Source organism: Phyllobates terribilis, unplaced genomic scaffold, assembly GCF_046119375.1.
Source record: "Phyllobates terribilis strain yellow unplaced genomic scaffold, ASM4611937v1 Scaffold_3__8_contigs__length_932513732, whole genome shotgun sequence".
Taxonomy (NCBI): domain Eukaryota; kingdom Metazoa; phylum Chordata; class Amphibia; order Anura; family Dendrobatidae; genus Phyllobates; species Phyllobates terribilis.
Genome location: NW_027362763.1, coordinates 671,015,664 through 671,039,060, shown reverse-complemented (window position 1 = coordinate 671,039,060; position 23,397 = coordinate 671,015,664). Strand labels below are relative to the sequence as shown.

General features: G+C 45.0%; 1 protein-coding gene across 1 annotated transcript in view; it reads right to left on the bottom strand.

Moving 5' to 3' along the window:
• Positions 1 to 725: 725 nt before the first annotated feature.
• Positions 726 to 23,397, bottom strand: part of PLB1 (phospholipase B1) — a 147,350-nt gene continuing 124,678 nt past the window's right edge. The window contains exons 53-57 of the mRNA XM_073671780.1: positions 20,978 to 21,059; positions 20,247 to 20,345; positions 2,232 to 2,327; positions 2,014 to 2,088; positions 726 to 1,723 (exon numbers count right to left, since the gene is read on the bottom strand). Coding sequence (XP_073527881.1) covers positions 1,490 to 1,723; positions 2,014 to 2,088; positions 2,232 to 2,327; positions 20,247 to 20,345; positions 20,978 to 21,059 — 586 coding nt within the window. The 3' untranslated portion in view covers positions 726 to 1,489. The remainder of the gene's footprint in view (positions 1,724 to 2,013; positions 2,089 to 2,231; positions 2,328 to 20,246; positions 20,346 to 20,977; positions 21,060 to 23,397) is intronic.

The window sequence follows — 23,397 nt, the reverse complement described above, 5'->3', positions numbered from 1 at the left end:
AGATACTGATGATGGAGGTAACGGGCGGTTAGCAGATACTGACAATGGAGGCGACGGCCGGTCACCAGATACTGATGATAGAGGTGATGGACTTTCACCAGATACTGATGATGGAGGCGACGGGCGGTCACCAGATACTGACGAAGGAGGGGACGGGCAGTCACCAGATACTGATGATGGAGGCGACGGGTGGTCACCAGATACTGATGATGGAGGCGACGGGCTGTCACCAGATACTGATGATGAAGGTGATGGGCGGACACCAGATACTGATGATGAAGGTGATGGGCGGACACCAGATACTGATGATGAAGGTGATGGGCGGACACCAGATACTGATGATGGAGGTGATGGGCAGACACCAGATACTGATGGGATTTAATTGATAAAAATAAACTCTTAACACTGATATTTTTAAAAGCTTCTTACTTAGCAGCATTTAAAACTTTGTACAGTACTGTATATATATATATATATATATATATATATATATATACACACACACACACACACACGCGCGTGCATATATATATTATACATTCAGCTTGCGCCCTCCAGTGGCGACATTGATATCTGCGTTCCTATCTGCAGGGTTTACATCTTTTCCTCATCCCCTTCCTTGCCCGGCCGGGGTTACACACAGGGTGATAGCAGGCCGGCAGCTGGCACAGTAAACGCTGGGAGTTGTAGTTTCACAAGAACTGGAGACACAAATACAATTCCTCTTTTCTTCATGTCCTTTATTATTCCTGGATCGTGCGCACAGAACATCACATTATATTACAGGGTCCATTAGAAACACATTATCAGGCTGCGGCATTAATTACGGCACTTTTTACTTATTTACAGACGCCCGGGGTGTAAACTCTCATCATTATTCCCTGTTCTGGGGGCTGAATGCAGAGAGGATCTGTGGAGTTGTGGTACAATTACAGTCCAGGTGCACCCACAAAATGGGAACCTTGGAGGGGGGTCCTGAGGGGTGGGGGGTGTACAGACAACTCCCTTAATATACGGGGTTGGGCGGTGATCTGTTTTGCAGATTTATTGCGCTCACTACTCATCTGGTTACCTCTTGCGCTTCGCTAATTGTCGGCTCCCCTGCTTGTTCAGTGTCTGCACGGTCTACACCCTGCTGTACTGCATCCATGGAGATGTAGAGCTTACACCACACATTGTATCATAGCCCAATGCTGAAAAACTACACAACGCAGCACAGCAGCCCACGAGAGGGCAATTTGATTTTACAGCTAATGGATTCCAAGTGGTATCTAGCAGAATTATGAACGCAGCTCTGGATGTGGCTGAAGCGTGATAGGTGGCTACACGGTGCCCTATGGGGGTGTAATTCTACAGGTGAATAAAGACCTTTTCAGTTATCAGTCCAAGTTCTTATCATGGGATTTGACATTTCCGGGGTGAATATTATGTACAAATATTTTGGGGTCACCTATATTGTGCCCTTGTTCTTGACGATGTCCCTCGCCCCTCAGAAGGAGGAGCCGCTCTCACTCATCCGCTTCTTCTTATTAGATCTCCTCCTGTTCTTTAGACAGACCGCGATCCCGACCACGGCACAACCCAGAGCCACGCCGCCGATGGAGGCCACAATCACCGACCACATCGGCACCTGGTCACCGTCGTCACTGTCACCATCTGCTTCAGGTGGGAGATCAACATCTGGGAGACCACTGTTCTTCAGGGTGTAGAGGTACGGGTGGTCCTGAGACAGAAGAGGAGACATTACATGTGGGCGATACTCCAAAATGTCACAGGGTATAAGGTCCTCTACGGTGAGAGCAAGAAGGAAACCTCAGATATAGGGGGAGGGGAGATAGAATGAGGAGGCGCAACTATGGACACCGATAATCAGTGCAGGGTCAGTAATGTCAGCGATCAGTGATCTTGAACTTGGAGAACAAAACTGTTACAATAGTTTACCAGGATACATGAGTCAAGGCTTAGATCCAAGATCAGCAAAGCTTGGTTAGTATCCCATACTGTTGTACTTACGTTGGTCGGACACTTTACTTTGGAGCGGCTGCGGGTGAAGTTGTTGTAGGTCAGTTTTTGACCTACTGGTTCAATCTGAGGACAAAACAGAGGAAGAAACGTCTCATCACTCGTCCAGTCAGATATTTGTATTGGAATACAAGAAAGTTGGTGAATTTCAGATATTATTATTCGGCTTGGACACATGAGACATGTAGAGCGCCCCCCGCAGGTGTTACCATATTGTTCCACAGGGCGATGGCCATCTCAGCCTGTCCTCTCTCTGAGAAATGGAAGCAATCTGCTGCGAAGTAGGAATGGTCTGGAGCCCCGTCCTGCGGTAAAGAGACGACATCTTAAGATGGGGAAAACTACTCCTCCAGGACTAATCCAGAAATCTATACGACTCCCCCAGGACTAATCAAGAAATCTACACGACTCCTCCAGGACTAATCCAGAAATCTACACTCATCCTCCAGGACTAATCAAGAAATCTACACGACTCCTCCACGACTAATGAAGAAATCTACACTACTCCTCCAGGACTAATCAAGAAATCTACATGACTTCCCCAGGACTAATACAGAAATCTACACTACTCCTCCAGGACTAATCAAGAAATCTACATGACTCCTCCAGAACTAATCCAGAAATCTATACTACTCCTCCAGGACTAATCCAGAAATCTACAGGACTCCTCCAGGACTAATCCAGAAATCTATACTACTCCTCCAGGACTAATACAGAAATCTACAGGAATCCTCCAGGACTAACCCAGAAATCTACAATATTCCTCCAGGACTAATCCAGAAATCTACACCATTCCTCCAGGACTAATCCAGAAATCTACACTCCTCCTCCAGGACTAATCCAGAAATCTACACTCCTCCTCCAGGACAAATCCAGAAATCTACACTCCTCCTCCAGGACTGATCCAGAAATCTACATTACTCCTCCAGTACTAATCCAGAAATCTACATTCCTCCTCCAGGACTAATCCAGAAATCTACACTCCTCGTCCAGGACTAATCCAGAAATCTACACGACTCCTCCAGGACTAATCAAGAAATCTACAGGACTCCTCCAGGACTAATCCAGAAATCTATACTACTCCTCCAGGACTAATCCAGAAATCTACAGGACTCCTCCAGGACTAATCCAGATATCTACAGGACTCCTCCAGGACTAATCCAGAAATCTATCCTACTCCTCCAGGACTAATCCAGAAATCTACACTATTCCTCCAGGACTAATCCAGAAATCTACACGACTCCACCAGGACTAATCCAGGAATCTACACGACTCCTCCAGGACTAATCCAGAAATCTACATGACTCCTCAAGGACTAATCAAGAAATCTACACGACTCCTCCAGGACTAATCCAGAAATCTACATGACTCCTCCAGGACTAATCCAGAAATCTACACGACTCCTCCAGGACTAATCCAGAAATCTATACTACTCCTCCAGGACTAATCAAGAAATCTACACTATTCCTCCAGGACTAATCCAGAAATCTACACGACTCCTCCAGGACTAATCCAGGAATCTACACGACTCCTCCAGGACTAATCCAGAAATCTACACGACTCCTCCAGGACTAATCCAGAAATCTACACTACTCCTCCAGGACTAATCAAGAAATCTACACTACTCCTCCAGGACTAATCCAGAAATCAACACGACTCCTCCAGGACTAATCCAGGAATCTACACGACTCCTCCAGGACTAATCCAGAAATCTACACGACTCCTCCAGGACTAATCAAGAAATCTACACTACTCCTCCAGGACTAATCAAGAAATCTACACGACTCCTCCAGGACTAATCCAGAAATCTACAGGACTCCTCCAGGACTAATCCAGAAATCTACAGGACTCCTCCAGGACTAATCCAGAAATCTATCCTACTCCTCCAGGACTAATCCAGAAATCTACACTATTCCTCCAGGACTAATCCAGAAATCTACACGACTCCACCCGGACTAATCCAGGAATCTACACGACTCCTCCAGGACTAATCCAGAAATCTACATGACTCCTCAAGGACTAATCAAGAAATCTACACTACTCCTCCAGGACTAATCAAGAAATCTACACGACTCCTCCAGAACTAATCCAGAAATCTATACTACTCCTCCAGGACTAATCCAGAAATCTACAGGACTCCTCCAGGACTAATCCAGAAATCTATACTACTCCTCCAGGACTAATACAGAAATCTACAGGACTCCTCCAGGACTAACCCAGAAATCTACAATATTCCTCCAGGACTAATCCAGAAATCTACACCATTCCTCCAGGACTAATCCAGAAATCTACACTCCTCCTCCAGGACTAATCCAGAAATCTACACTCCTCCTCCAGGACTAATCCAGAAATCTACACTCCTCCTCCAGGACTGATCCAGAAATCTACACTACTCCTCCAGTACTAATCCAGAAATCTACACTCCTCCTCCAGGACTAATCCAGAAATCTACACTCCTCATCCAGGACTAATCCAGAAATCTACACGACTCCTCCAGGACTAATCAAGAAATCTACAGGACTCCTCCAGGACTAATCCAGAAATCTATACTACTCCTCCAGGACTAATCCAGAAATCTACACGACTCCTCCAGGACTAATCCAGAAATCTACACTATTCCTCCAGGACTAACCCAGGAATCTACACGACTCCTCCAGGACTAATCCAGGAATCTACACTATTCCTCCAGGACTAATCCAGAAATCTACACTATTCCTCCAGGACAAATCCAGAAATCTACACTATTCCTCCAGGACTAATCCAGAAATCTACACTATTCCTCCAGGACTAATCCAGAAATCTACACTATTCCTCCAGGACTAATCCAGAAATCTACACTATTCCTCCAGGACTAATCCAGAAATCTACACTCCTCCTCCAGGACTAATCCAGAAATCTACATTCCTCCTCCAGGACTAATCCCGAAATCTACACTACTCCTCCAGTACTAATCCAGAAATCTACACTCCTCCTCCAGGACTAATCCAGAAATATATACTACTCCTCCAGGACTAATCCAGAAATCTACAGGACTCCTCCAGGACTAATCCAGGAATCTACACTATTCCTTCAGGACTAATCCAGAAATCTACACTCCTCCTCCAGGACTAATCCAGAAATCTATACTACTCCTCCAGGACTAATCCAGAAATCTACACTATTCCTCCAGGACTAATCCAGAAGTCTACACTATTCCTCCAGGACTAATCCAGAAATATACAGGACTCCTCCAGGACTAATCCAGAAATCTATACTACTCCTCAAGGACTAATCCAGAAATCTACAGGACCCCTCCAGGACTAACCCAGAAATCTACAATATTCCTCCAGGACTAATCCAGAAATCTACACCATTCCTCCAGGACTAATCCAGAAATCTACACTCCTCCTCCAGGACTAATCCAGAAATCTATACTACTCCTCCAGGGCTAATCCAGGAATCTACACTACTCCTCCAGGACTAATCCAGGAATCTACACGACTCCTCCAGGACTAATCCAGAAATCTACACTCCTCCTCCAGGACTAATCCAGAAATCTATACTACTCCTCCAGGACTAATCCAGTAATCTATACTACTCCTCCAGGACTAATCCAGGAATCTACACTACTCCTCCAGGACTAATCCAGGAATCTACACTCCTCCTCCAGGACTAATCCAGAAATCTATACTACTCCTCCAGGACTAATCCAGTAATCTATACTACTCCTCCAGGACTAATCCAGGAATCTATACTACTCCTCCAGGACTAATCCAGGAATCTATAGTACTCCTCCAGGACTAATCCAGAAATCTACAGTACTCCTCCAGGACTAATCCAGAAATCTACACTACTCCTCCAGGACGAATCCAGGAATCTACACGACTGCTCCAGGACTAATCCAGGAATCTACACTACTCCTCCAGGACTAATCCAGGAATCTACACTACTCCTCCAGGACTAATCCAGGAATCTACACTCCTCCTCCAGGACTAATCCAGAAATCTATACTACTCCTCCAGGACTAATCCAGGAATCTACACGACTCCACCAGGACTAATCCAGGAATCTACACGACTCCTTCAGGACTAATCCAGGAATCTACACTCCTCCTCCAGGACTAATCCAGAAATCTACACTACTCCTCCAGGACTAATCCAGGAATCTACACTCCTCCTCCAGGACTAATCCAGAAATCTATACTACTCCTCCAGGACTAATCCAGGAATCTACACGACTCCTCCAGGACTAATCCAGAAATCCACACTACTCCTCCAGGACTAATCCAGAAATCTACACTACTCCTCCAGGACTAATCCAGAAATCTACACTACTCCTCCAGGACTAATCCAGAAATCTATACTACTCCTCCAGGACTAATCCAGAAATCTACACTACTCCTCCAGGGCTAATCCAGAAATCTACACTATTCCTCCAGGACTAATCCAGAAATCGACACGACTCCTCCAGGACTAATCCAGAAATCTACACTACTCCTTCAGGACTAATCCAGGAATCTACACTACTCCCGCAGGACTAATCCAGAAATCGACATGACTCCTCCAGGACTAATCCAGGAATTTACACGACTCCTCCAGGACTAATCCAGAAATCTACACTATTCCTCCAGGACTAATCCAGAATTCTACACTCCTCCTCCAGTACTAATCCAGAAATCTATACTACTCCTCCAGGACTAATCCAGGAATCTACACTACTCCTCCAGGACTAATACAGAAATCTACACTCCTCCTCCAGGACTAATCCAGAAATCTATACTACTCCTCCAGGACTAATCCAGGAATCTACACGACTCCACCAGGACTAATCCAGGAATCTACACGACTCCTTCAGGACTAATCCAGGAATCTACACTCCTCCTCCAGGACTAATCCAGAAATCTACACTACTCCTCCAGGACTAATCCAGGAATCTACACTCCTCCTCCAGGACTAATCCAGAAATCTATACTACTCCTCCAGGACTAATCCAGGAATCTACACTCCTCCTCCAGGACTAATCCAGAAATCTATACTACTCCTCCAGGACTAATCCAGGAATCTACACGACTCCACCAGGACTAATCCAGGAATCTACACGACTCCTTCAGGACTAATCCAGGAATCTACACTCCTCCTCCAGGACTAATCCAGAAATCTACACTACTCCTCCAGGACTAATCCAGGAATCTACACTCCTCCTCCAGGACTAATCCAGAAATCTATACTACTCCTCCAGGACTAATCCAGGAATCTACACGACTCCTCCAGGACTAATCCAGAAATCCACACTACTCCTCCAGGACTAATCCAGAAATCTACACTACTCCTCCAGGACTAATCCAGAAATCTACACTACTCCTCCAGGACTAATCCAGAAATCTATACTACTCATCCAGGACTAATCCAGAAATCTACACTACTCCTCCAGGGCTAATCCAGAAATCTACACTATTCCTCCAGGACTAATCCAGAAATCGACACGACTCCTCCAGGACTAATCCAGAAATCTACACTACTCCTTCAGGACTAATCCAGGAATCTACACTACTCCCGCAGGACTAATCCAGAAATCGACATGACTCCTCCAGGACTAATCCAGGAATTTACACGACTCCTCCAGGACTAATCCAGAAATCTACACTATTCCTCCAGGACTAATCCAGAATTCTACACTCCTCCTCCAGTACTAATCCAGAAATCTATACTACTCCTCCAGGACTAATCCAGGAATCTACACTACTCCTCCAGGACTAATACAGAAATCTACACTCCTCCTCCAGGACTAATCCAGAAATCTATACTACTCCTCCAGGACTAATACAGAAATTTACAGGACTCCTCCAGGACTAATCCAGAAATCTACACTATTCCTCCAGGACTAATTCAGAAGTCTACACTATTCCTCCAGGACTAATCCAGAAATCTACACGACTCCTCCAGGACTAATCCAGAAATCTATACTACTGCTCAAGGACTAATCCAGAAATCTACAGGACCCCTCCAGGACTAACCCAGAAATCTACAATATTCCTCCAGGACTAATCCAGAAATCTACACCATTCCTCCAGGACTAATCCAGAAATCTACACTCCTCCTGCAGGACTAATCCAGAAATCTATACTACTCCTCCACGGCTAATCCAGGAATCTACACGACTCCTCCAGGACTAATCCAGAAATCTACACTCCTCCTCCAGGACTAATCCAGAAATCTATACTACTCCTCCAGGACTAATCCAGTAATCTATGCTACTCCTCCAGGACTAATCCAGGAATCTACACTACTCCTCCAGGACTAATCCAGGAATCTACACGACTCCTCCAGGACTAATCCTGAAATCTACACTACTCCTCCAGGACTAATCCAGTAATCTATACTACTCCTCCAGGACTAATCCAGGAATCTATACTACTCCTCCAGGACTAATCCAGGAATCTATAGTACTCCTCCAGGACTAATCCAGGAATCTATAGTACTCCTCCAGGACTAATCCAGAAATCTACACGACTCCTCCAGGACTAATCCAGAAATCTATACTACTGCTCAAGGACTAATCCAGAAATCTACAGGACCCCTCCAGGACTAACCCAGAAATCTACAATATTCCTCCAGGACTAATCCAGAAATCTACACCATTCCTCCAGGACTAATCCAGAAATCTACACTTCTCCTCCAGGACTAATCCAGAAATCTATACTACTCCTCCAGGGCTAATCCAGGAATCTACACGACTCCTCCAGGACTAATCCAGAAATCTACACTCCTCCTCCAGGACTAATCCAGAAATCTATACTACTCCTCCAGGACTAATCCAGGAATCTATGCTACTCCTCCAGGACTAATCCAGGAATCTACACTACTCCTCCAGGACTAATCCAGGAATCTACACGACTCCTCCAGGACTAATCCTGAAATCTACACTCCTCCTTCAGGACTAATCCAGAAATCTATACTACTCCTCCAGGACTAATCCAGTAATCTATACTACTCCTCCAGGACTAATCCAGGAATCTATACTACTCCTCCAGGACTAATCCAGGAATCTATAGTACTCCTCCAGGACTAATCCAGAAATCTACACTACTCCTCCAGGACTAATCCAGAAATCTACACTACTCCTCCAGGACGAATCCAGGAATCTACACGACTGCTCCAGGACTAATCCAGAAATCTACACTACTCCTCCAGGACGAATCCAGGAATCTACACGACTGCTCCAGGACTAATCCAGGAATCTACACTACTCCTCCAGGACTAATCCAGGAATCTACACTCCTCCTCCAGGACTAATCCAGAAATCTATACTACTCCTCCAGGACTAATCCAGGAATCTACACGACTTCTCCAGGACTAATCCAGAAATCCACACTACTCCTCCAGGACTAATCCAGAAATCTACACTACTCCTCCAGGACTAATCCAGAAATCTACACTACTCCTCCAGGACTAATCCAGAAATCTATACTACTCCTCCAGGACTAATCCAGAAATCTACACTACTCCTCCAGGGCTAATCCAGAAATCTACACTATTCCTCCAGGACTAATCCAGAAATCTACACTACTCCCCCAGGACTAATCCAGAAATCGACACGACTCCTCCAGGACTAATCCAGGAATCTACACTACTCCCGCAGGACTAATCCAGAAATCGACATGACTCCTCCAGGACTAATCCAGGAATCTACACGACTCCTCCAGGACTAATCCAGAAATCTACACTATTCCTCCAGGACTAATCCAGAATTCTACACTCCTCCTCCAGGACTAATCCAGAAATCTATACTACTCCTCCAGGACTAATCCAGGAATCTACACTACTCCTCCAGGACTAATCCAGAAATCTACACTCCTCCTCCAGGACTAATCCAGAAATCTATACTACTCCTCCAGGACTAATACAGAAATTTACAGGACTCCTCCAGGAGTAATCCAGAAATCTGCACTATTCCTCCAGGACTAATTCAGAAGTCTACACTATTCCTCCAGGACTAATCCAGAAATCTACACGACTACTCCAGGACTAATCCAGAAATCTATACTACTGCTCAAGGACTAATCCAGAAATCTACAGGACCCCTCCAGGACTAACCCAGAAATCTACAATATTCCTCCAGGACTAATCCAGAAATCTACACCATTCCTCCAGGACTAATCCAGAAATCTACACTCCTCCTCCAGGACTAATCCAGAAATCTATACTACTCCTCCAGGGCTAATCCAGGAATCTACACGACTCCTCCAGGACTAATCCAGAAATCTACACTCCTCCTCCAGGACTAATCCAGGAATCTACACGACTCCTCCAGGACTAATCCTGAAATCTACACTCCTCCTCCAGGACTAATCCAGAAATCTATACTACTCCTCCAGGACTAATCCAGTAATCTATACTACTCCTCCAGGACTAATCCAGGAATCTATACTACTCCTCCAGGACTAATCCAGGAATCTATACTACTCCTCCAGGACTAATCCAGAAATCTACACTACTCCTTCAGGACTAATCCAGAAATCTACACTACTCCTCCAGGACGAATCCAGGAATCTACACGACTGCTCCAGGACTAATCCAGAAATCTACACTACTCCTCCAGGACGAATCCAGGAATCTACACGACTCCTCCAGGACTAATCCAGAAATCGACACGACTCCTCCAGGACTAATCCAGAAATCTACACTCCTCCTCCAGGACTAATCCAGGAATCTACACGACTCCTCCAGGACTAATCCAGAAATCTACACTACTCCTCCAGGACTAATCCAGAAATCTACACTCCTCCTCCAGGACTAATCCAGAAATCTACACTACTCCCGCAGGACTAATCCAGAAATCGACACGACTCCTCCACGACTAATCCAGGAATCTACACGACTCCTCCAGGACTAATCCAGAAATCTACACTACTCCTCCAGGACTAATCCAGAAATCTATACTACTCCTCCAGGGCTAATCCAGGAATCTACACGACTCCTCCAGGACTAATCCAGAAATCTACACTCCTCCTCCAGGACTAATCCAGAAATCTATACTACTCCTCCAGGACTAATCCAGTAATCTATGCTACTCCTCCAGGACTAATCCAGGAATCTACACTACTCCTCCAGGACTAATCCAGGAATCTACACGACTCCTCCAGGACTAATCCTGAAATCTACACTCCTCCTCCAGGACTAATCCAGAAATCTATACTACTCCTCCAGGACTAATCCAGTAATCTATACTACTCCTCCAGGACTAATCCAGGAATCTATACTACTCCTCCAGGACTAATCCAGGAATCTATAGTACTCCTCCAGGACTAATCCAGAAATCTACACTACTCCTCCAGGACTAATCCAGAAATCTACACTACTCCTCCAGGACGAATCCAGGAATCTACACGACTGCTCCAGGACTAATCCAGAAATCTACACTACTCCTCCAGGACGAATCCAGGAATCTACACGACTGCTCCAGGACTAATCCAGGAATCTACGATACTCCTCCAGGACTAATCCAGGAATCTACACTCCTCCTCCAGGACTAATCCAGAAATCCATACTACTCCTCCAGGACTAATCCAGGAATCTACACGACTCCTCCAGGACTAATCCAGAAATCCACACTACTCCTCCAGGACTAATCCAGAAATCTACACTACTCCTCCAGGACTAATCCAGAAATCTACACTACTCCTCCAGGACTAATCCAGAAATCTACACTACTCCTCCAGGACTAATCCAGAAATCTATACTACTCCTCCAGGACTAATCCAGAAATCTACACTACTCCTCCAGGGCTAATCCAGAAATCTACACTATTCCTCCAGGACTAATCCAGAAATCTACACGACTCCCCCAGGACTAATCCAGAAATCGACACGACTCCTCCAGGACTAATCCAGAAATCTACACTACTCCTCCAGGACTAATCCAGGAATCTACACTACTCCCGCAGGACTAATCTAGAAATCGACATGACTCCTCCAGGACTAATCCAGGAATCTACACGACTCCTCCAGGACTAATCCAGAAATCTACACGACTCCTCCAGGACTAATCCAGAAATCTACACGACTCCTCCAGGACTAATCCAGAAATCTATACTACTCCTCCAGGACTAATCCATAAATCTATACTACTCCTCCAGGACTAATCCAGGAATCTACACGACACCTCCAGGACTAATCCAGAAATCGACACGACTCCTCCAGGACTAATCCAGAAATCTACACTCCTCCTCCAGGACTAATCCAGGAATCTACACGACTCCTCCAGGACTAATCCAGAAATCTACACTACTCCTCCAGGACTAATCCAGAAATCTACACTCCTCCTCCAGGACTATTCCAGAAATCTACACTACTCCCGCAGGACTAATCCAGAAATCGACACGACTCCTCCACGACTAATCCAGGAATCTACACGACTCCTCCAGGACTAATCCAGAAATCTACACGACTCCTCCAGAACTAATCCAGAAATCGACACGACTCCTCCACGACTAATCCAGGAATCTACACGACTCCTCCAGGACTAATCCAGAAATCTACACTACTCCTCCAGGAATAATCCAGAAATCTATACTACTCCTCCAGGACTAATCCAGAAATCTACACGACTCCTCCAGGACTAATCCAGAAATCTATACTACTCCTCCAGGACTAATCCAGAAATCTACACTACTCCTCCAGGGCTAATCCAGAAATCTACACTATTCCTCCAGGACTAATCCAGAAATCTACACTACTCCCCCAGGACTAATCCAGAAATCGACACGACTCCTCCAGGACTAATCCAGAAATCTACACTACTCCTCCAGGACTAATCCAGGAATCTACACTACTCCCGCAGGACTAATCTAGAAATCGACATGACTCCTCCAGGACTAATCCAGGAATCTACACGACTCCTCCAGGACTAATCCAGAAATCTACATGACTCCTCCAGGACTAATCCAGAAATCTACACGACTCCTCCAGGACTAATCCAGAAATCTATACTACTCCTCCAGGACTAATCCAGAAATCTACACGACTCCTCCAGGACTAATCCAGAAATCTATACTACTCCTCCAGGACTAATCCAGAAATCTATACTACTCCTCCAGGACTAATTCAGACATCTACACTACTCCTCCAGGACTAATCCAGAAATCTACACGACTCCTCCAGGACTAATCCAGAAATCTATACTACTCCTCCAGGACTAATCCAGAAATCTACACGACTCCTCCAGGACTAATCCAGGAATCTAAACGACTCCTCCAGGACTAATCCAGGAATCTACACTACTCCTCCAGGACTAATCCAGGAATCTACACTCCTCCTCCAGGACTAATCCAGAAATCTACACTCCTCCTCCAGGACTAATCCAGAAATGTATACTACTCCTCCAGGACTAATCCAGAAATCTACACGACTCCTCCAGGACTAATCCAGAAATCTATACTACTCCTCCAGGACTAATCCAGAAATCTAAACTACTCCTCCAGGACTAATCCAGAAATCTACACTACTCCTCCAGGACTAATCCAGAAATCTACACTACTCCTCCAGGACTAATCCAGAAATCTACACTACTCCTCCAGGACTAATCCAGAAATCTACACTACTCCTCCAGGACTAATCCAGAAATGTATACTACTCCTCCAGGACTAATCCAGAAATCTACACTACTCCTCCAGGGCTAATCCAGAAATCTACACTATTCCTCCAGGACTATTCCAGAAATCTACACTACTCCCCCAGGACTAATCCAGAAATCGACACGACTCCTCCTGGACTAATCCAGAAATCTACACTACTCCTCCAGGACTAATCCAGGAATCGACACGACTCCTCCAGGACTAATCCAGAAATCTACACGGCTCCTCCAGGACTAATCCAGAAATCTACACTACTCTTCCAGGACTAATCCAAAAATCTACACTATTCCTCCAGGACTATTCCAGAAATCTACACTATTCCTCCAGGACTATTACAGAAATCTACACTACTCCCCCAGGACTAATTCAGAAATCGACACGACTCCTCCAGGACTAATCCAGAAATCTACACTACTCCTCCAGGACTAATCCAGGAATCTACACTATTCCCGCAGGACTAATCCAGAAATCGACACGACTCCTCCAGGAATAATCCAGGAATCTACACGACTCCTCCAGGACTAATCCAGAAATCTACACTACTCCCGCAGGACTAATCCAGAAATCTACACTACTCCTCCAGGACTAATCCAGAAATCTATACTACTCCTCCAGGACTAATCCAGGAATCTACACGACTCCTCCAGGACTAATCCAGAAATCGACACGACTCCTCCAGGACTAATCCAGAAATCTACACTACTCCCGCAGGACTAATCCAGAAATCTATACTACTCCTCCAGGACTAATCCAGAAATCTACACGACTTCTCCAGGACTAATCCAGGAATCTACACGACTCCTCCAGGACTAATCCAGGAATCTACACTACTCCCGCAGGACTAATCCAGAAATCGACACGACTCCTCCAGGACTAATCCAGGAATCTACACTACTCCTCCAGGACTAATCCAGGAATCGACACGACTCCTCCAGGACTAATCCAGAAATCTACACGGCTCCTCCAGGACTAATCCAGAAATCTACACTACTCTTCCAGGACTAATCCAAAAATCTACACTATTCCTCCAGGACTATTCCAGAAATCTACACTATTCCTCCAGGACTATTACAGAAATCTACACTACTCCCCCAGGACTAATTCAGAAATCGACACGACTCCTCCAGGACTAATCCAGAAATCTACACTACTCCTCCAGGACTAATCCAGGAATCTACACTATTCCCGCAGGACTAATCCAGAAATCGACACGACTCCTCCAGGACTAATCCAGGAATCTACACGACTCCTCCAGGACTAATCCAGAAATCTACACTACTCCCGCAGGACTAATCCAGAAATCTACACTACTCCTCCAGGACTAATCCAGAAATCTATACTACTCCTCCAGGACTAATCCAGGAATCTACACGACTCCTCCAGGACTAATCCAGAAATCGACACGACTCCTCCAGGACTAATCCAGAAATCTACACTACTCCCGCAGGACTAATCCAGAAATCTATACTACTCCTCCAGGACTAATCCAGAAATCTACACGACTTCTCCAGGACTAATCCAGGAATCTACACGACTCCTCCAGGACTAATCCAGGAATCTACACTACTCCTGCAGGACTAATCCAGAAATCGACACGACTCCTCCAGGACTAATCCAGGAATCTACACGACTCCTCCAGGACTAATCCAGAAATCTACACTACTCCCGCAGGACTAATCCAGAAATTTACACTACTCCTCCAGGACTAATCCAGAAATCTATACTACTCCTCCAGGACTAATCCAGGAATCTACACGACTCCTCCAGGACTAATCCAGAAATCGACACGACTCCTCCAGGACTAATCCAGAAATCTACACTATTCCTCCAGGACTAATCCAGAAATCTACACTACTCCCCCAGGACTATTCCAGAAATCTACACTACTCCCCCAGGACTAATCCAGAAATCGACACGACTCCTCCAGGACTAGTCCAGAAATCTACACTACTCCTCCAGGACTAATCCAGGAATCTACACTACTCCCGCAGGACTAATCCAGAAATCGACACGACTCCTCCAGGACTAATCCAGGAATCTACACGACTCCTCCAGGACTAATCCAGAAATCTACACTACTCCTCCAGGACTAATCCAGAAATCTATACTACTCCTCCAGGACTAATCCAGGAATCTACACTACTCCTCCAGGACTAATCCAGGAATCTACACGACTCCTCCAGGACTAATCCTGAAATCTACACTCCTCCTCCAGGACTAATCCAGAAATCTATACTACTCCTCCAGGACTAATCCAGTAATCTATACTACTCCTCCAGGACTAATCCAGGAATCTATACTACTCCTCCAGGACTAATCCAGGAATCTATAGTACTCCTCCAGGACTAATCCAGAAATCTACACTACTCCTCCAGGACTAATCCAGAAATCTACACTACTCCTCCAGGACGAATCCAGGAATCTACACGACTGCTCCAGGACTAATCCAGAAATCTACACTACTCCTCCAGGACGAATCCAGGAATCTACACGACTGCTCCAGGACTAATCCAGGAATCTACGCTACTCCTCCAGGACTAATCCAGGAATCTACACTCCTCCTCCAGGACTAATCCAGAAATCTATACTACTCCTCCAGGACTAATCCAGGAATCTACACGACTCCTCCAGGACTAATCCAGAAATCCACACTACTCCTCCAGGACTAATCCAGAAATCTACACTACTCCTCCAGGACTAATCCAGAAATCTACACTACTCCTCCAGGACTAATCCAGAAATCTATACTACTCCTCCAGGACTAATCCAGAAATCTACACTACTCCTCCAGGGCTAATCCAGAAATCTACACTATTCCTCCAGCACTAATCCAGAAATCTACACTACTCCCCCAGGACTAATCCAGAAATCGACACGACTCCTCCAGGACTAATCCAGAAATCTACACTACTCCTCCAGGACTAATCCAGGAATCTACACTACTCCCGCAGGACTAATCTAGAAATCGACATGACTCCTCCAGGACTAATCCAGGAATCTACACGACTCCTCCAGGACTAATCCAGAAATCTACACGACTCCTCCAGGACTAATCCAGAAATCTACACGACTCCTCCAGGACTAATCCAGAAATCTATACTACTCCTCCAGGACTAATCCATAAATCTATACTACTCCTCCAGGACTAATCCAGGAATCTACACGACACCTCCAGGACTAATCCAGAAATCGACACGACTCCTCCAGGACTAATCCAGAAATCTACACTCCTCCTCCAGGACTAATCCAGGAATCTACACGACTCCTCCAGGACTAATCCAGAAATCTACACTACTCCTCCAGGACTAATCCAGAAATCTACACTCCTCCTCCAGGACTAATCCAGAAATCTACACTACTCCCGCAGGACTAATCCAGAAATCGACACGACTCCTCCACGACTAATCCAGGAATCTACACGACTCCTCCAGGACTAATCCAGAAATCTACACTACTCCTCCAGGACTAATCCAGAAATCTATACTACTCCTCCAGGGCTAATCCAGGAATCTACACGACTCCTCCAGGACTAATCCAGAAATCTACACGACTCCTCCAGGACTAATCCAGAAATCTACACTACTCCTCCAGGACTAATCCAGAAATCTATACTACTCCTCCAGGACTAATCCAGAAATCTACACGACTCCTCCAGGACTAATCCAGAAATCTATACTACTCCTCCAGGACTAATCCAGAAATCTACACTACTCCTCCAGGGCTAATCCAGAAATCTACACTATTCCTCCAGGACTAATCCAGAAATCTACACTACTCCCCCAGGACTAATCCAGATATCGACACGACTCCTCCAGGACTAATCCAGAAATCTACACTACTCCTCCAGGACTAATCCAGGAATCTACACTACTCCCGCAGGACTAATCTAGAAATCGACATGACTCCTCCAGGACTAATCCAGGAATCTACACGACTCCTCCAGGACTAATCCAGAAATCTACACGACTCCTCCAGGACTAATCCAGAAATCTACACGACTCCTCCAGGACTAATCCAGAAATCTATAATACTCCTCCAGGACTAATCCAGAAATCTACACGACTCCTCCAGGACTAATCCAGAAATCTATACTACTCCTCCAGGACTAATCCAGAAATCTATACTACTCCTCCAGGACTAATTCAGACATCTACACTACTCCTCCAGGACTAATCCAGAAATCTACACGACTCCTCCAGGACTAATCCAGAAATCTATACTACTCCTCCAGGACTAATCCAGAAATCTACACGACTCCTCCAGGACTAATCCAGGAATCTAAACGACTCCTCCAGGACTAATCCAGGAATCTACTCTACTCCTCCAGGACTAATCCAGGAATCTACACTCCTCCTCCAGGACTAATCCAGAAATCTACACTCCTCCTCCAGGACTAATCCAGAAATGTATACTACTCCTCCAGGACTAATCCAGAAATCTACACGACTCCTCCAGGACTAATCCAGAAATCTATACTCCTCCTCCAGGACTAATCCAGAAATCTAAACTACTCCTCCAGGACTAATCCAGAAATCTACACTACTCCTCCAGGACTAATCCAGAAATCTACACTACTCCTCCAGGACTAATCCAGAAATCTACACTACTCCTCCAGGACTAATCCAGAAATCTACACTACTCCTCCAGGACTAATCCAGAAATGTATACTACTCCTCCAGGACTAATCCAGAAATCTACACTACTCCTCCAGGGCTAATCCAGAAATCTACACTATTCCTCCAGGACTATTCCAGAAATCTACACTACTCCCCCAGGACTAATCCAGAAATCGACACGACTCCTCCTGGACTAATCCAGAAATCTACACTACTCCTCCAGGACTAATCCAGTAATCGACACGACTCCTCCAGGACTAATCCAGCAATCTACACGACTCCTCCAGGACTAATCCAGAAATCTACACTACTCCTCCAGGACTAATCCAAAAATCTACACTATTCCTCCAGGACTATTCCAGAAATCTACACTATTCCTCCAGGACTATTACAGAAATCTACACTACTCCCCCAGGACTAATTCAGAAATCGACACGACTCCTCCAGGACTAATCCAGAAATCTACACTACTCCTCCAGGACTAATCCAGGAATCTACACTATTCCCGCAGGACTAATCCAGAAATCGACACGACTCCTCCAGGACTAATCCAGGAATCTACACGACTCCTCCAGGACTAATCCAGAAATCTACACTACTCCCGCAGGACTAATCCAGAAATCTACACTACTCCTCCAGGACTAATCCAGAAATCTATACTACTCCTCCAGGACTAATCCAGGAATCTACACGACTCCTCCAGGACTAATCCAGAAATCGACACGACTCCTCCAGGACTAATCCAGAAATCTACACTACTCCCGCAGGACTAATCCAGAAATCTATACTACTCCTCCAGGACTAATCCAGAAATCTACACGACTCCTCCAGGACTAATCCAGGAATCTACACGACTCCTCCAGGACTAATCCAGAAATCTACACTACTCCTCCAGGACTAATCCAGAAATCTATACTACTCCTCCAGGACTAATCCAGAAATCTACACGACTCCTCGAAGACTAATCCAGAAATCTATACTACTCCTCCAGGACTAATCCAGAAATCTACACTACTCCCCCAGGACTAATCCAGAAACCTACACGACTCCTCCAGGACTAATCCAGTAATCTACACGACTCCTCCAGGACTAATCCAGGAATCTACACTACTCCCGCAGGACTAATCCAGAAATCGACACGACTCCTCCAGGACTAATCCAGGAATCTACACGACTCCTCCAGGACTAATCCAGAAATCTACACTACTCCCGCAGGACTAATCCAGAAATCTACACTACTCCTCCAGGACTAATCCAGAAATCTATACTACTCCTCCAGGACTAATCCAGGAATCTACACGACTCCTCCAGGACTAATCCAGAAATCGACACGACTCCTCCAGGACTAATCCAGAAATCTACACTATTCCTCCAGGACTAATCCAGAAATCTACACTACTCCCCCAGGACTATTCCAGAAATCTACACTACTCCCCCAGGACTAATCCAGAAATCGACACGACTCCTCCAGGACTAGTCCAGAAATCTACACTACTCCTCCAGGACTAATCCAGGAATCTACACTACTCCCGCAGGACTAATCCAGAAATCGACACGACTCCTCCAGGACTAATCCAGGAATCTACACGACTCCTCCAGGACTAATCCAGAAATCTACACTACTCCTCCAGGACTAATCCAGAAATCTATACTACTCCTCCAGGACTAATCCAGAAATCTACACGACTCCTCGAGGACTAATCCAGAAATCTATACTACTCCTCCAGGACTAATCCAGAAATCTACACTACTCCCCCAGGACTAATCCAGAAACCTACACAACTCCTCCAGGACTAATCCAGAAATCTATACTACTCCTCCAGGACTAATCCAGAAATCTACACTACTCCCGCAGGACTAATCCAGAAATCTATACTACTCCTCCAGGGCTAATCCAGAAATCTACACGACTCCTCCAGGACTAATCCAGAAATCTACACTCCTCCTCAGTCACTATTCACACTGTGTTCTCGGTGTGTCTCATTGATTGTAACTTACACTGTCCACTGGCACCACGGTGTTGGTGAAGAATGGTTGAGCCACTACAGCAAAGTCTTCGCGATCTTTGAATTTTTCGGCCAGAGCAGCCACATGCACCTGATCATAAGAAGAGGAAGAATGAGAAAGTGTCCATTAATACGGATCACAATATATGATTTGTGAGGAGAATTCCAGCCCCAAAATCTGAGGTTTACATTCATTATATCTGTTTTTGGGAAAGCGGGGAGAGAACTAATTTAGTCATTGGTGCAGCTTTTCCACCAAGCATTTCCCAGACTGTGGAAAGACAGGTCTGCACGCGGTGCTAAAAGGTTTATGATTGTACCTCTCATTAATGGTCAGATTTGCTGTCAAGACTCAGGGAAAGTTTGGTGACAGTCAGATACAGATTTATAAGAATGTGTGCATGCAGCGCCACCCAGTGGTGAGTACAAGATTAACTTCAGCTGTGCGGCTATTGAGAAGCTTCTGTGAACTGGAGACCTTCCCATAGACCACGATCACACGTTCAGTATATGGTCAGTATTTTACATCAGTATTTGTAGGCAAAATCAGGAGTGGAAGAATCCGAGGAAAAGTATAATAGAAACACGTCACCACTTCTGTATTTATCACCCACTCCTGGTTTTGTCTTACAAGTACTGATGTAAAATACTGACCAAATACTGAACGTGTGAACATGGCCTTAGAGCAATGTACGGTATATATCACATCATCTCATCACCCACCTGCAAATCTCTGTTAAAGGTCTTCATTTCAATCTGTTCTGGGGATCCTTCTGGAGGGTTAATGATACAAGGACAGAAATTTCTATAAGAAAAGAACACAAATCCTCCAATATTGAGTGCATATATTTAATAAAGAACTTTCTCATTTATGCGATAAGAACTGGAAATGAATTTGACTGGATTTATGAACATTGTTGAGTATGAAGGGAACGTGTCATCATAGCATGGCCTCCGTGTAACTCAGATTTATAGGATAAATACATTTTTTTAAATGTTGACATTTTCAATTAATATATATACTGTATATAAAAAGTCGGAAATTCTGCCATTTTCACACTGGCCAATGAGGCTAATGCTAGACTCACATTTTCTGTTCTGCACAGAAGATTTTTCAGCAGTCTCATTATCATCACAGGCCACATTACAATGAAAGGTATCCACGATTCACAATAGGTGATGTCATAGCTCACCCCCTCCTCCTCCTCCTCCTGTACAATGAGTGATAACACCTCTATATACAGTAGATAACACAGGATCCACCATTCACAATAGGTGATATCACAGCTCACCTTCTCCTCCTGTACAATGAATGATAACACCTCTATATACAGTAGGTAACACAGGATCCACCATTCACAATAGGTGATATCACAGCTCACCTCCTCCTCCTGTATAATGAATGATAACAGCTCTATATACAGTAGATGACACAGGATCCACCATTCACAATAGTTGAGATCACAGCTCACCTCCTCATCCTGTACAATGACTGATAACACCTCTATATACAGTAGATGACACAGGGGACCCACCATTCACGATAGGTGATTTCACAGCTCACCTCCTCCTCCTCCAGTACAATGACTTATAACACCTCTATATACAGTAGATAACACAGGATCCACCATTCACAATAGGTGATATCACAGCTCACCTCCTCCTCCTGTATAATGAATGATAACAGCTCTATATACAGTAGATGACACAGGATCCACCATTCACAATAGGTGAGATCACAGCTCACCTCCTCCTCCTATACAATGACTGATAGCACCTCTATACACAGTAGATCACACAGGATCCACCATTCACGATAGATGATGTCACAGCTCACCTCCTTCTCCTGTACAATGGCTGATAACACCTCTATATACAGTACATCACACAGGATCCACCATTCACGATAGATGATGTCACAGCTCACCTCCTCCTCCTGTACAATGGCTGATAACACCTCTATATACAGTAGATCACACAGGATCCACCATTCACGATAGATGATGTCACAGCTCACCTCTTCCTCCTGTACAATGGCTGATAACACCTCTATATACAGTAGATAACACAGGATCCACCATTCACGATAGGTGATGTCACAGCTCACCTCCTCCTCCTGTACAATGACTGATAACACCTCTATATACAGTAGATAACACAGGATCCACCATTCACAATAGGTGATGTCACAGCTCACCTCCTCCTCCTGTACAATGACTCATAACACCTCTATATACAGTAGGTAACACAGGATCCACCATTCACAATAGGTGATGTCACAGCTCACCTTCTCACCCTGTACAATGACTGATAACACCTCTATATACAGTAGATAACACAGGATCCACCATTCACAATAGGTGATGTCACAGCTCACCTCCTCCTCCTGTACAATGACTAATAACACCTCTTTATACAGTAGATAACACAGGATCCACCATTCACAATAGATGTCACAGCTCACCTCCTCCTCCTCCTGTACAATGACTGATAACACCTCTATATACAGTAGATAACACAGGATTCACCATTCACAATAGGTGATGTCACAGCTCACCTCCTCCTCCTGTACAATAGCTGATAACACCTCTATATACAATAGATAACACAGGATCCATCATTCACAATAGGTGATGTCACAGCTCACCTCCTCCTCCTGTACAATGGCTGATAACACCTCTATATACAGTAGATAACACAGGATCCATCATTCACAATAGGTGATGTCACAGCTCTCCTCCTCCTCCTGTACAATGGCTGATAACACCTCTATATACAGTAGATCACACAGGATCCACCATTCACAATAGGTGATGTCACAGCTCACCTCCTCCTCATGTACAATGACTGATAACACCTCTATATACAGTAGATAACACAGGATCCACCATTCACAATAGGTGATATCACAGCTCACCTCCTCCTCCTGTACAATGGCTGATAACACCTCTATATACAGTAGATAACACAGGATCCACCATTCACAATTGGTGATGTCACAGCTCACCTCCTCCTCCTGTACAATGACTGATAACCCCTCTATATACAATAGATTACACAGGATCCACCATTCACAATAGGTGATATCACAGCTCACCTCCTCCTCCTGTACAATGGCTGATAACACCTCTATATACAGTAGA